Genomic DNA, 14,578 nt, shown 5'->3' with positions numbered 1-14,578 from the left:
AACTTCCGTATTTATTATCGGGTACTATAGGAAATTTTTTGAAAACTAAACATGGCCTTAGACAAAGGAATTCAGACCGGGCGACCTGGAGTACGTACTAATTCACGCAAATAACCAGCTATACTCACAGTAACAGATGTTCAACAAAAATGGCATCGTTTTATCACAACATTGTCAAAACTGCAAGACGTCGGTACAGCTGTGAATAGCACTACAGCGACCCGGCATCCATCTCACTCTTACAGAAATTTTTGCTGATGCTAATGAACTACCAGTACAAAACTACGAATAAACAGCCAGCATAACGAGCACGGCTGGGTATGGGCACGACATAGTTAGAAGTAGGTCTTCCGCTTCCGCCCTGTGTACTTCGTGTCGGCCGGCACATCATGGCCTCTTCTTCTCATCTGCTCTTTTTTCTTCAAGAGCCAATCCTTGCCTTTCCCATTCTTTTTCGTCTTCTGCCTCTTCTTCGACCTATTTCTTTCATATATGCCCACCTGCATCAAGAGAACAATTTCATCCAGTGCTGGTGTATTACCTCCATATACATGATAACACGGTAGAAAAATCATAAGATAAGAGCCTAAAAGATGGAGAGAAAACAAGAAAACTATGATATAGCAGTTATTCCTATTTGGAGTATCTATATCAATTTGGAAGCTAGGAATTACTATGTAAAACCAAAGAAGCAAATAAAAAGGGTGTCCGAAGACTATATTTTAAGTTACCTATTCACGAGCGGCTATATGATTGTTTAATGATAATTTCAGTAGCTGGTTCATAGGAAGCACTAACCAGTAACCGAATTGTTTCAATCTAAGACTCGTTCAATTATAATAAAAGAAACAAAACAAGATAAGCAATAAACAGGAAAAAAAAGATAACATCAAAACAGTAAATAGATCCATGATTTATGCATAAGAAATGAGTTCTGTGAAGTGTGAGTGTTAGCTTACTGTTTTGTCACCATCTTCATCACTGCTCTCGTCATCATCGTCGCTGCACATCTCGCCATTTTCACCTTTACCCTTTGGAAGCGATGTATTAATCGAAGGCGGGCCACAAGTGAGGACAAGGTAGGACTTCTTTGCTTTTGAACTGTTATAAGAAACACATGCCATAAGCAAAAACCAAAATTTACAGGACAGTTGGCACACAATTGTTGTGAGGTGATTTAATCCTTACCTATGAGGCCAGTCAACAACCACTCCACCAGCAAAACCAGCACGCATGGCAAAAGTCACAATCATTTCACTCTGCTTCACATTATCAGCATAAAATTGTAGAACAGCTCTTGCTCCCCTAGCTAGGCATCTATATAACGAACCAAAGAAAGCCCTGCAAATTATACCCCATGTTGAGATTAAAAATTGGTCGCAGGAAACCTAAGAAAAACAGGACAAAAAAACTTTAAGTGCATACTTTAACCGCAGTCTTGGATCATGAGAGGATTTGTCAGCATTGCATAACCACTGCATACATAGGCAAACATTAGGATTAGTTGTGAACTGAGGAATTAGGAACAAGATAGTCATGATCAGTGAGTTGAAGAACTTAAATGAATAAATGTTAAACATTACCTGAACTGCTGAAATACTAATTGCACCATCAATAACTCCTGGTCGCAAGCCCAGTCCCTGGAACATGAATTGACATGAATATAACAAACCATAGTAAGACAATTGCAGACTGACTCTATTGAAGCAATTTTGAAGACATTAGCATAACTGTATTAAGAAAATACTATGAAGCAGGTTGAAATTTATTATTCATGAATTCCAGCATGTTTGAGTTGTGACAAGCCAACTCTAGAATTTTTTAGGTTCATGGATTCAATTCTCTTATAATTTTAAATGTTTGGACTTTGAAGGTTCTTCTACGTTTACTGTGGAGGATCAACTATGAGAACTATCATGGTCAATAGTGCAATGTTAGCACTACCATGGATGAATTAACTTATCACATATAACTCGATACAATACCCTGGTAAAGTCAATGCATTTCCCTGCAGGTTTTTGACACACACACATCTTGATCTAAAACTCACAAAACCTGTCCCTGGCACAAAGCTCCTCATACCTGACCCATATCTGCAAGTAGTAGGTCACCTTCTGTTTCACGCTCCAAGGCAACATCTGTACAAAACATTTGAAGTTATAAAAAAGGGAAGCAGGTAACAAACCAAGATATCTACAAAGCTCCTCCTCCTGTAAATTCCAATTTCCTTTTCCGATTGATGCCAAACAAGCCTAAGAGAAAGGAACAAAGAGAGTTGCTCACCGAGCATAGACTTCGAAATATCATAGCCAATCCAGTGGTGGCCATGCTCCGTCAATGTCTCGCCACTAAGTCCAGAACCGCATCCTGGCAATCAGAACATAAAAAGTCATCGCAGGCAAACACTTTTTCAAAAAATAAATGCCTTTCATTTGCAAAAGCAGCATAGTGTTGAGTGTTCCATCAAACGCGATCGCGAATTATGGATTCTCTCTCATTAAAAAATCATCTCCCCCGTCAAAGCAGCAGACCGTCCAGTGTTCTATCGTAAGCCAGATACCATGAGACTGAAGAGAAGAAGCTGACCTATGTCGAGAAGCAGCTTGGGGACGCCATCGTTGGGGAGAGCGAGCAGCTCCAGCGCCCTCTCCGAAATCCTCGACTGAAACAAGGCACGATTCTCCGTCTCAGCACCGCGAAATCGGCAAAAGCTCATATCAAACGGGGTAGGTGGTTCTCTTGCTCACCTGGATTTCGATGATACGCGAGGAGGTGGTGTACTTGCGGGCCTCCGATTCGTTGTAGAACACATCCGGCGGCGCCTGAAACTCCGGCCGTGGCATCCTCACTCCTCTCCGAGTTCCCCGCACCTCGGTTCCTCTCTTCGCAGGCACGCACAAACGCCGCCGCCGCCGCCGAGGTGGGGGATGGTGTGGTATGCAGCTCGCGCGCCGCGATGCCGCTGCTCTCGAGGGCTCTCCCCTCGCGGCGGCGAAGGGTACTGGGCTCTTAGTGGGCCTAGTGGGCCGTGCACGTTTCTGATGAAGAAGGGCCCAAAACAACCAGCCCAATAAAGCGTCGCGTTATAAAGCCTCCCAGCCTTCTAGGGCAGCGTTTCGAGCAGACGCCGCCGCCGCCGAGTTCCTCGTCTCCTCCCAAATCGCCCTAGCATCAGAGCTCCTCCGCCGCCGCCGCCATGGGTACGACCTTCTCGTATTCTCCCCTACTATCACCACTTTTGCACATCCCCGTAGTTAATTGCCTTACTGGGTGAGTTCTGACGGGTTTCTGTGCTCTTGGGGCAGGTAAGGTTCACGGATCGCTGGCCCGCGCTGGGAAGGTGCGTGGGCAGACGCCCAAGGTGGCGAAGCAGGACAAGAAGAAGAAGCCCCGCGGCCGCGCCTACAAGCGCATGCAGTACAACCGCCGCTTCGTCACCGCCGTCGTCGGGTTCGGCAAGAAGCGCGGCCCCAACTCCTCCGAGAAGTAGATCTAGCTAGGCCCAGCCGCCTGATTCATACGCTTGTGTTCTTGGCACCTTCGTCTTCTTTTTTGTTCCAAGTAGTTTCGTTCGAGTAATCAAGGTTTTGGTGATGTACTGATGACCAGTTGAAGACCTAAGCTATGTTGCTGCAATCCAATTAAGGATGATATGCATCGTTTACTGCATGGCAATGAGTCTCTCTGATCAAGTTGTCTGCTGGGGATCTTTTTGGCTATATGGAATGTTAGAAACATGCTGAGTAGTTCGTGTCCGTCTAAATTGACACAGCGAATTTGCTTGTTGCCAGACTTGTCTGTGTAAGTTAATTCTTCTGGGCGCTGAAATTGGTCTGTGCGATAGTGATCGATAGGCTGAAGTTACTTGTTGTGATCTGTGATGGTGATCATTTTGCTTACCTAGAATGTGGAAACGTGCCCAGCATTTGTGTTTATCTTCACATTAATATGATTTTTCTTTCGGAGCATCTGATGTCAAATTGTCAGCTCCAGAAGAACAGACCCCTTCTATTTTGTCTGTTAATTTGCATGTTTAGTAGAACTCTACAGTCTGCATCGTCAGTCCACACTTCTTTCAGTTCAGTCTGTATCGCACTAAAACTAGAAATGAAATCTGTATGCAGTTGCGGGCCTGTAGTCTTGCAAGTATCATGTTCCCTTTGAATCTGGTGAGGTGAGATGTTTGCTTGTAAATTGAGGGGGTGTTATCTTTCGGGTGTGGAGATATGTCCAGCAAATCCACAGAGGAAAACGTGGATTTCCGGGTGCTGCGCGTGGATTGTGGAGAGATCGTCCTCTGAAGGGGCTCCTATATAACTTCTGAAAAATATATAAGCTATCTATCTATAAAGCCCATTAAACTTAAATTAGTTTTAACATTTTAAAAAAATAGTTCAACATTTGAGAATAGCGCATTCAACATTTTTTACAGATCATTTCAACATCTCAAAAAAATAGATTCAACAAATCAAAATCTAGATCAACATTTTTTTTCAATCCATCTTCTCCGGCGCCGACAGGGAGCGGGAGTGGCGGCGTGCGGCGCAGCAGCCGCAGCGAAGAAGTAGCAGCGCAGCAGCATGCGCCGCTGCGGCGGCAGCAGCAGCCGCAGTAGCGCACCGCGCTTGCTACGACGGGGCGGCGGCGCATGGTGAGAAAGGGGCAGGAAGAGGAAGAAGATAGGGTTGAGAAGATACAACGGATAAGATAATTTGTACTAATCTCAAATACTGGAAGGTGGGGAAGAAAAAAAATTCGAAAGATATATAGGATTTCCGCCGCTGAAGACACCAGCTTCCATCGGCCCGTGCCATGACGGCCCAGCAAAGAGCCCAGCAAGCATGGGAGCGTCCCATGTAGGGATGAAAACGGTCGGGAACGGTCGGGAAAACCCCTCAACCGTTCCCGCAACTGTATTTTTTGGTCGGGAACGGAAACGGGAACGGGAAAATCGGACGGGAAAACGAAATCGGTATTACGGGATATCGGGAACGGAATCAATCGGTCGGGAGCATGCCGATTACGATCGGGAATCGATAACTCAAAACGGGAAAATACATACAACCACTTCAAACATTTAACTCGATAAAATAATTACAACTATGCATAAATAACATGGAAACAAGACTCGTATAACTAAAAAACACAGGTAAAGTGAATCACGAATTCACAATTCACGTTGGAACACATGCAAACAATAATTCACGTTTCCAACACAGGTAACACAGCCGACTACGACAAATACGGGAATTCCCGCGGGAATTTTCCCGGCTGAAAACGGTCGGGAAAACACTCCAACCGTTCCCGTTCCTGTTCCCGCCCGTTTTCCCGTTTTGTTTTCCCATTTTCCCATTTTTTTCGCGGAAACGGTTTACGGTCGGTTTAAACGGTAAACGGAGCCGGTCGGGACGGGATTTTCCCGTCCCATTTTCAACCCTAGTCCCATGCCCCGACAGCCACACCATGTATGGCGCAGCTGAGACTCGTTTCTAGCCCAGTACGCCGGATTCTGAATCGGGAATTCCGGCTTGATTCCATTCATAGGATAGCATTGCCCGTTGCATCAAGGATCCCAAGCTACCCTAATTCCCTAAAAAATGGTATCCCAAGCTATTTCTCTGACACATGTAGATTTTTCCACAGTAGCAGTATGTCACAGTATTGCATACTCCCTCCGTCCCAAAATACAAGCCATCCTAGGAATTCTAGGACAAATTAATAAGTAGGTAAAATGACCATGTTTACCCTTATTTATTATCCATATTTGGAACTAATCACTACTACAGAATAGGCCTTTGTTCCAGGCCTATTGTCCCGGTTGTCTTTGGGCTCGGAACAATAGGTGGCTTTTGTCCCGGGTCCAAAGGCTAGCCGGGCCAGCGGGGGAGACATGGGCCTTTTGTTCCGGTTGGAGGTACCAACCCGGACAAAAGGTCCCATTTTTGTCCCGGTTGGAGGTACCAACCCGGACAAAAGGTCCCCTTTTTTGTTCCGGTTGGTAACACCAATCCGGACAAAAGGGTGACCCTTTTATCCCGGTTGGTGGTACCAACCCGGACAAAAAGACTTTTTTGTCCCGGTTAGTGTTACCAACCCGGATAAAAGGTCCCTCCACGTGATAGTTCAAAAGAGAGTTATTCTTTACAGAGTCACATGTACTACTTATGTGAGTTGGTAAGGAAGTCATGCACTAGGCAATAGGTCTAAATCCCGCAGGGCGCAAAGATTTTTTTAGCACGAGTGACCTTTTGTCCCGGCGGCCGAATCTCGGTTCCAAAACCGGGACAAATAACCCTTTGGAACCGGGACAAATGACCCAATCTGTAGTAGTGAATTGATTTTTGCATGCACATGCACTTTCTAAATAGGATAGAATGACATGTTTTTGGGACAAAATTTAAATGCTAGGATGACTAGTATTTTGGGACAGATGTAGTAGGGACCCGCCTATCAGAATTGCTTCGAAACCCAAGTGAAATCAAAAGTGCGCAGGAAAAAAAAAGAGGCGGCGGTCAGACGGGTGCTCCCCCGACAGCGCGCGGGGCACCGTCTGATCCGGGCATCCCCGCCCATCGGACCCTCCGCCCGCCCCAGTGGGCAGTGGCCTCGCGTCTTCCCGAGGCCTGACAGCGTTCTGCCACCGCATCCGCACGGGCACGCTTTCCCCGGCGCCAGCACCAGGCAGCACGAAGAGATTCGTGCGAGACCGCTGGGAAACTCCGCTGCCGCACGCCTCCGAGGACGCCCAGAGGAGTGTGCGCCAAGAAACCTCGGATTGGGTACAATCATATTCCCATGCCCGTAGGCCGTAGCGCAATTCTAGACTTGTACTTTGCAAAACCTCGAAATAGTTTGCAACTTTGCAAAGCCCCGTTTGGCACAGCTTCATGGTCATGGGCAGCTTCGTGAGCATTCATAAACGGGTATTTTTACTAGTAGCTTCATCCACCAAGTTATTTTCATCTAGGAGAAATCGGAAATCATAACTTTGCCCTGCTTCTCGTGCAGGTTCACGTTTCTCAAACGTTTTTTAAAATAACTTCAGCTTCATCAGAGAAACTGTTCTACTAGAGAAATATACTTCAGAAGCCATTTTAGAATAAGTTGAAGCTATGCTAAACGGGATCTTATAGCGTACGCAATGGAGTACACCTTGGCAAACTTTAAACTTCTACTTTAAATGAAATACCATACCAATTATTCTATCTTACATGCGTGAGAACATGCTTGTTTGACTCTTCAGCAGTTAACTAATAAGATTATTAGTCGGAACAACATTATTATTACGGTCATGTGTGGTTTGCGACCCTTTTACTCATGGGTGAGGCTCAAGTCCGGTGAACAGTACCATGCCACGGACTGCAAGATCTACAGACTACAGGTTCAGTTAGGCAACATGCCATCCCACGTTGTTTTCTCCAATTGTTTAGCCAATCCAATCGGAGAGGATCGGCAAAAGTTCTTGGTGCTCACTGTACTCCGATCTTATACTCAGTGGCGGATCTAGAAGCTAAAGATTGGAGGGGCTCGTCTTCCCTTTCTTCCTCCTCTTTCTTCACTTTCTCTTCTTCTTCCTCCTCCTTTCTTCATCCTCCCTTTCAACTATGGCCGGAAATTGTGGGGGGGGCTCCCATGGACTTCATGGAGTTAGGGGGCTGGAGCCCCCTCAGCCCCTCTTTGGATCCGCCACTGCTTATACTGTATATATTCAAATGTTTGGACACATCAACACTCCACTGGGTAGCCACAAATTCACTCATCAGCTTGTGGCTGGCTAAGGCTAAGCCAGAAAAGGTGCACCGTGCCAAACCGCCATCGCCGCAACCACACGTTGCATGTTCGTCCTGCCCAACTCCTAACCACAGACTAAAAAACAAATGAATTAAACACATGGCAAAGGGATTAGTACATGCAGCACGATCGAAATCATGTGCATAAATTCCCTGAACAAGCACAAGCAGCTACTACCAGGCAGCTAGTATCACTCTCTCTCTCAAAAAAAGTGTCACTTTTTGCAGATGAGGCAGGTGTCCAGAGACTTTGATCCGTGAGTGAGGCAGATCTGACCCCGTAAACCCCGTGACTTTAAAAAAACGTCAAATCAAATGTTTCGACACATACATAGAGTATTAAATGAAGTCTATTTACAATTTTTTTCATGAATGGGCTATAAATCGCGAGACGAATCTAATGAGTCTACTTAATCCATGATTTGCAATACTGATACTACAGTAACCATTCGTAAATTATTGATTAATCATGAATTAATTAGCATCATTAGATTCGTCTCGCGATTTACAATCCATCTGTGCAAAAAAATTTATAAATAGACTTCTTACTTCAAATTAGTAACATTTCTTTAAAAAAAATTTTGTAACGGAACTAAACACAGCCTGAGTGACACTCCCAGTTGGCTTTTGATGTGCCAAAGAGGTTGGTGAGACAGAAAAGGTAAAGGGAAGGGTTCATCAGGGATTTGCAGTCGATTCGTCAGGAGGGGTACGGTGGCCTATACATATCCTTTCTCCATTGGGATCGAGGCCCTTAACCTCTTCCACCAACCCCTCGCCGGCACTCGGCCGCTTCGATTCCCTTGGCTCCTATCCTCCTCCCGGCCCTATAACAGCAAGGGAAACTTGTCTATGAGACACCGTGAAAGTATGATTTTGTGCATAACACATTCTCAAAGTTGGTATTGTCTTCAACACACCGCTAAAACACAATTTGATCTATAACACACCCCACGGAATAAACTAATCATTAACAGCTAAGAGGTTGGATAGAAAGACTAATTTACCCTTTTGCCAGGACCCACCGTACCTCTCATTTCTCCCTCTCTTCTCTTCCATCTTCCCCCTCGGCCGACCACTCTCTTTGTGACGCCTCTCCAGCTCTCCCCTTCCATTTCCTTTCTCCAAATGGCATTTCCTCTCTCCCAGTTATTGAGGAGAAGAATGAGAACCACACAACACATCCTAGATAAAAATCAACAAGCAGTCGATGTAGGATTTTCTATCTGCACAGCGGAGACTCACCCTCGTCGGCGGCGCGGAGGAAATTAGCCTGCCTCAGCTCCTGTTAACACTGCATTGCTAATTGAGCCGCTCGCCCGCTCCCCCTTTCGATCAATGCGGGCGGAGGCCGGAGGGGTTGCAGACTCGCGGACTAGCGTGCGACGACGGCCGGCGCGGTCGCGGGCTCCGCACGGGCGCTCGCTCGACGAGCGGCGCGGTCGCGGGCCTCGGCGAGACGGGCAGCGCGGTCCCGACCTCCACGCGGACGCGCGATGGGTAGCACGATCGCGGGCTCCGCTGGCCACTCTCTCTTCTCTTTCTTCCTTCTCCCGCTATTCCCTCCCTTTCGCCGCCACCTCCCCTCCTTCTTCCCGTGCCGCACTTCCCTCTTCCCTCCGACCCTCCCCACCGCCACCTCGTGCGCTCCTCCCCTCCAATCCTACGGCGGCTGGCGTGCAGGAAAGCCAGCACGGGGGAGCGGCGTGGTCGGCTCGCGCGAGCCGCCGCCGGCGCAAGGGTACGGTGGCAGCCGCCGCGATGGAGCCAGCGCGTCGGAGCGGTGGCAGCCGCTGCGAGGGAGCAGGCGCGGCGAAGCGATGGCAGCCGCCGTGAGGGAGTCAGCGCGGGGGAGCGGCGGCAGTCGGCGCGAGGGAGAAGGTGTGAGGGACCATCGGCGGTGCGCGGACTAGCGTCGAGGGGCGGCCACGGCGCGGGCTAGCGGTGACTCCTCGGCCGCAAGTCGCGCGCGGCACTGCACCTCCTCCCTCCACGCCGCAACCCAGGCTAGCATCGAGGGGCGGCGGACGGGCGTCGAGGGGCGGCGGCGGCACGGACTGGCGTTGAGGGGCGGCGGCGGTGCGGGCTAGTGGCGGCGCAGACCGGCGCGAGGGAGCAGGCGCGGGGGAGCGGCGGCGGTCGACGTGCTGGAGCGGGTGCGGGGGAGCGCCGGCGGTGGCCTGCCGGAGGGGGAAGAAGAAGATGACAGGTGGGCCCGCGGGCAAAATGGTCTTTTTACACCTTCACTCTGCTAAAAATGATTAATATACTTGGCGTGGTGTGTTGGAGACAAACTTGCAATTTTACGATGTGTTGGAGATAATTTCAGCTTTCACGGTGTGCTCCACACAAACCACTCATTCAGAATGTGCTACATACAAATTTCCCTAACAGCAAGTATTATGAGGACTATTCACCGGCTGGGAGGAATCTATGTCAGCAAAAAAGTCCTCGCTGGCGGAGAGAGAGAAGAAAAAAGAAGACGGCCGGCGCTCCGTTCCCAGCCGGCTTCAAACCGGCGAAGAGAACTGTGTCGCAGCTGCTCTCTCTGCATGCGGACTGCTGCACCCACAGATAGTATTAATTGGTAACGAGTCCACTGCCACCGATGTATGCCGTGGCCTGTTCCCAGCCCGCAACGGACTGGGTTATAAGCCTTGCTCTAAATGGTCGCACATCATTTCTTCTCCTCTTCCCTCCTCCCCCGACACTCCATCTCTCTTATCTTGAATCCCTAGGTTGGGCAGGCATTCTCCACCCCCCCCCCCTCCCCTCTTCTTGGATTGGATCTCATCGTCTCTTTCTTCTGTCTTCCCCTTTTCCGATCACACCGGGGGTAATTGCATGCGTATTGGATTGGATCTGCATGACATGGCCCTCTTTGCGATCTTCCACAGCTTTCTTGAACTGCTGCGTGAATTCGAAGTGGCGGTTCTTTGAGAACAGATTGCTTGGCTTCGGTCGGAGATCTATCGAGCAGTTCAATAAAGCTGTGGGAAATTGCAGAGAGAGACCAACTGATCAGTTCTACAAAAGGAGATTAATTGTTTGCGGCGCAAGCATGGGTGTCCGGGCAGCTTAATGTTGGATCTACATCGCTGCACGGATATATAGCGCCACAAGAGAGGATTACTCTGCATCATTGAACAAGGTACAAAATTCTTTCCGGTAGGTTTGAGCATTATGTATATATATGTGCATATTTGGAGGCTATTAGTAGGGGAGGAACTGGTCGATTTCATCATCTGTTCGTCTTTGTGTGTAATTAGTTTTCCCAATAGAAAAGATTATTTCCAATTTAATTTGGTCCCAGTAGCTGAAATTTAAGTTTCTAAAGTTGTCAGTAGTAGATATAGTCTGTTTGTTATTTTCTCTTAATTAGATTCTTTTTCCTCAAACAAGGCCGGTTCTCGTTGATTAATTAGTATTCAATATTCATGAAACAATATATATACATATTATTTTTGTCAGTACTTTTTAGATTATAAGTGCGGTCAGTACTTTCTTCGATGTATAAGCTCACTTTTATAGGTTAGTTCGTTGGCAATAGTTTCAACTTTGTTTTGTTCTCCATAAAGTACATATATATATATATCACGCAATTAGTGTATGCATCTTGTTATTGCTTTTTTAAAAAAAATAAATGGCATTGCTCAGGAATGAAAAAGAAGAATATGATTGACATGTTCTGTAGACTGTTGTGATGTGTGCCTGAGGGGTGCAATCAGTAGATCTTTTGGTTGTGGAAAGGGAGAAAAAGATGGTACCTCGCAGAATATGCATGAGACCTCAAATCACACCGAGTACCTGGCCTGTCTCTTGGTCTCGCAGAGGAAGGAGCTACAGCCTACACGTTACAGCTACCCCAATTGTGTGCTTCCCTCGCCTTTCTTCGTACCAAGTGACCAATCCAGATTCCAGAGACTACTGCAATACTGCATGATGGGACTCTCATTCCTGGAGATGCCACGGCCCACTGTGGGCGCGTTTAGCCCCCAAAATTTTTTGAGAAAAATTACTGTAACAATTTCAACCAAAAATTAGGAGGACTAAATATAATTTAATTATAAATATAATTACATGGATGGACGGAAAATCGCGAGACGAATCTATTAAGCCTAATTAATTCATCATTAGAGATTGATTACTGTAGCACGACATTATCTAATCATTATATAATTAGTTTCATTAGATTCGTCTCGCGATTTTGCCGGGGGTTGTGGAATGAGTTTTGTCAATTATTTATATTTAATATTTTTAATTAGTGGTCAAATATTCGAAGTTACTGACACGGAAATTTTTGGGAACTAAACGTGCCCTGTGTGAAGGACTGTTTGCGTACGTGCTCTTCTCAAGTCTCACCTCACTCAGCTCGTGACAGCCTCTAGATCACTAGACCAGCGTGTACTGCCGGCAGGTGACCTAGCTAGCTCCTAGGTCAAGGTGGTCGGTCGATCGATGTCTCATGTCTGCCTCTCTCTGGAACACTAGTGCGGCCTGCATGCTTACGTTTGCCATTGCCTGTGTGCCGTGTTGCGCTGGGCAACACACTGAGATTGGCTTCTTACCACTGAACAGTTCGAGTTCTTGGACTATCTACGTGTCTCTTTGCATACAATCTGATGGAGAATATGTGTCGTCGATCTGTGATCTGTGAGAGTCCGTACTCGGTAGTATGGATGGGTGCTGACTAGTGATGCAAGTCCCACCTTTTCGGGTCGTTGGATCGATCCAAAATTTAATAAAATAAATTAGAATAGCATGCAATATAATTAGTTTGGAAGAGAAAATAAATTAAAATGACGAATCAAAAAACACCAATGGGTACCTATTTGCATCCATAGTGCTGCCTACATCACGTCACCCGAAAGTTTCGACAGGTAAGGCAAGTCAAAATGCTAACTTAGTTCTTAAGACCGTGTTTAATTTCCAAAAAAATTCATACAATACCCGTCACATCGAATCTTTAGACATATGCATAGAATATTAAATATAATTAAAAATAACTAATTATATAGTATAACGGTTTCATACGAGAGGAATCTTTTAAACCTAATTAGTCTATGATTGGATATTAATTGTCAAATAACAACGAAATGTGCTGCAGTACCAAAACTCAAATTTTTCGCGAACTAAACACAGCCTAAATATTTAAATATAGAACATCATTGATTTTTTTATTTGATTGTTCATTTTTTATAAATATTTATACAAATGGATAAATTTACTAGTTAAATCTAAAATACTTTTAATGATTGATATAGTGGTTCTCATTTTATTTATTTGACTAATTCATTAAATAAATATTGTTGGTCAAAGTCTGGACAAAACATCAATTGTTGTCATAATTTAAGAACGGAGGCAGTATATATATTATTTGCCCATTATTTTAACAGATATGATCTAACAGATTGAGTGGCTTGCAAATCATGATATAGATAGTTGTTCTTATATGGAATTATATGTTAACACACATTGTGAAGAAAAATAAATTGCTTGGATTAGGCGATATTCTTTCAGTAACTAAGAAAAATAGATTGACTTAATATTGGCTAGGCGATATTGTTGTGTACGTATTGGTTCAATCCAGATTTTTATGGTTGTATGGGTAATTATGGTTCTACACCATATATACGCCTATTTGCATAGGTGAAATGCTAAATTCTAGGACAAATATGACTATGGAGTTAAATATATTGAGATGAGAGACCACATGTGCTCTTACATGAAATACATCATTCCTTTACTTCATTTTTCTCCTTTTTATGTGTTTTTCTCATTTAATATGTGTCCATAAAAAATGGTCCAATGGGAATACATTTTTATCTTAAATTTCTTGCCATGCGTACCGTGCATATGCATTTGATTCAACTTTGTGCTGCCCTCAAAATTTAAAAGTATCTCAATACAATAGACTTTATATTCAATATAAAGAAAATAAAGTTGTGTATAGAAACTTAATAGAATAAGTGCTATAGTAAGTTACAAGATACCTGAACTTTTTCTAGGCCCGAATGACCTTGGGCTTAGAATAGTTAGGCCGAGCTTGGCATAGCCTGGCACACGGATCTGTTAGTTCACTCTACCCAGCCCTATGAGGCCTAAGCACTTTATAATTTATTTGTCATTTTAAACATCCAAATTAAAATTTCTCAAATACAATCACTTTGACCACTATATATTTCTGATTATAATTTATATGCAAATAGCTTTTGACAATGCCTGAAACAAATAGCAAATCTAGAAATAATATCATCGGACATAAGTCGTGTGCGTGTGTTTTTATGATATATATACCACGGCAAATTCTCAATAACCTGCATTCTTTACACCATGCCTCTTCCGTGGCGCAAAAGAAACCGAAAGTAGTGGGATGTAATTTGGTCGAGGTAGGCATGATGTTCCTTCTGTCCCCATGCCTGCAGGCTTCAGATTCCAGGATCCATATAGTCCAGTCCAGAGAGAATTTTACTGGATTCCTTAATGTTGCAGTAGTGCAGCCACCCATCCCTTCCACTACCTTTGCTTGCAGTGAAATCCATTCCTGGGCAGCTGGGCTTTCCTCTCCCGTTACGTTCATGACATGAGCGAGAAGGTGAGTGAGATCTGAGGCCCAGAGCGACTGCAAAGAGCCAAGAGCGGGGTAAATCGGCTTGGCCTCTGACTAACAACCTACCTGTCACTGCATGAGTTGCTGGCATTACATGTGGGCCGCGTGTAGGTGAGGGCTCCGGCGTGTCAGTGGCCCTTGTTGCTTTGTGCCGACCTTGTGGCATGGAGCTTTCTGA

At 45.5% G+C, this 14,578-nt stretch overlaps 2 protein-coding genes and 1 long non-coding RNA gene across 3 annotated transcripts; 1 reads left to right on the top strand and 2 right to left on the bottom strand.

Annotated features, from left to right (window-relative positions):
- Positions 1-98: 98 nt before the first annotated feature.
- Positions 99-2,975, bottom strand: LOC120645370 (18S rRNA (guanine-N(7))-methyltransferase RID2-like). Its single transcript, XM_039922162.1, has 9 exons — positions 2,748-2,975; positions 2,587-2,662; positions 2,284-2,367; positions 2,083-2,138; positions 1,584-1,640; positions 1,426-1,475; positions 1,189-1,341; positions 960-1,101; positions 99-500 (listed from the first exon to the last, which is right to left on the bottom strand). Exons 1-9 carry the CDS (start codon positions 2,841-2,843, stop codon positions 336-338), a joined length of 879 nt encoding a protein of 292 aa, XP_039778096.1. The 5' UTR covers positions 2,844-2,975; the 3' UTR covers positions 99-335.
- Positions 2,976-3,063: 88 nt separating this feature from the next.
- Positions 3,064-3,675, top strand: LOC120645377 (40S ribosomal protein S30-like). The gene is made up of 2 exons (XM_039922170.1): positions 3,064-3,200; positions 3,306-3,675. Exons 1-2 carry the CDS (start codon positions 3,197-3,199, stop codon positions 3,488-3,490), a joined length of 189 nt encoding a protein of 62 aa, XP_039778104.1. The 5' UTR covers positions 3,064-3,196; the 3' UTR covers positions 3,491-3,675.
- Positions 3,676-10,118: 6,443 nt separating this feature from the next.
- Positions 10,119-14,578, bottom strand: LOC120645362. Its single transcript, XR_005664241.1, has 2 exons — positions 11,558-14,578; positions 10,119-10,780 (listed from the first exon to the last, which is right to left on the bottom strand). It is a non-coding gene; the product is annotated as an uncharacterized LOC120645362 (long non-coding RNA).

Source organism: Panicum virgatum, chromosome 1K, assembly GCF_016808335.1.
Source record: "Panicum virgatum strain AP13 chromosome 1K, P.virgatum_v5, whole genome shotgun sequence".
NCBI lineage: Eukaryota > Viridiplantae > Streptophyta > Magnoliopsida > Poales > Poaceae > Panicum > Panicum virgatum.
This window is presented reverse-complemented; position numbering and strand designations above follow the sequence as displayed.

What these genes read in the sequence shown, in the direction of transcription:
- LOC120645370 (XM_039922162.1), bottom strand. Translation starts at nt 2,843, where the DNA reads ATGCCACGGCCGGAGTTTCAGGCGCCGCCGGATGTGTTCTACAACGAA. An exon ending in TACTTGCAGATATGGGTCAG is followed by an intron (nt 1,641 to 2,082) that starts GTATGAGGAGCT and finishes TTCATGTTCCAG; the next exon opens with GGACTGGGCTTGCGACCAGG. An exon ending in ATGAAGATGGTGACAAAACA is followed by an intron (nt 501 to 959) that starts GTAAGCTAACAC and finishes CTCTTGATGCAG; the next exon opens with GTGGGCATATATGAAAGAAA.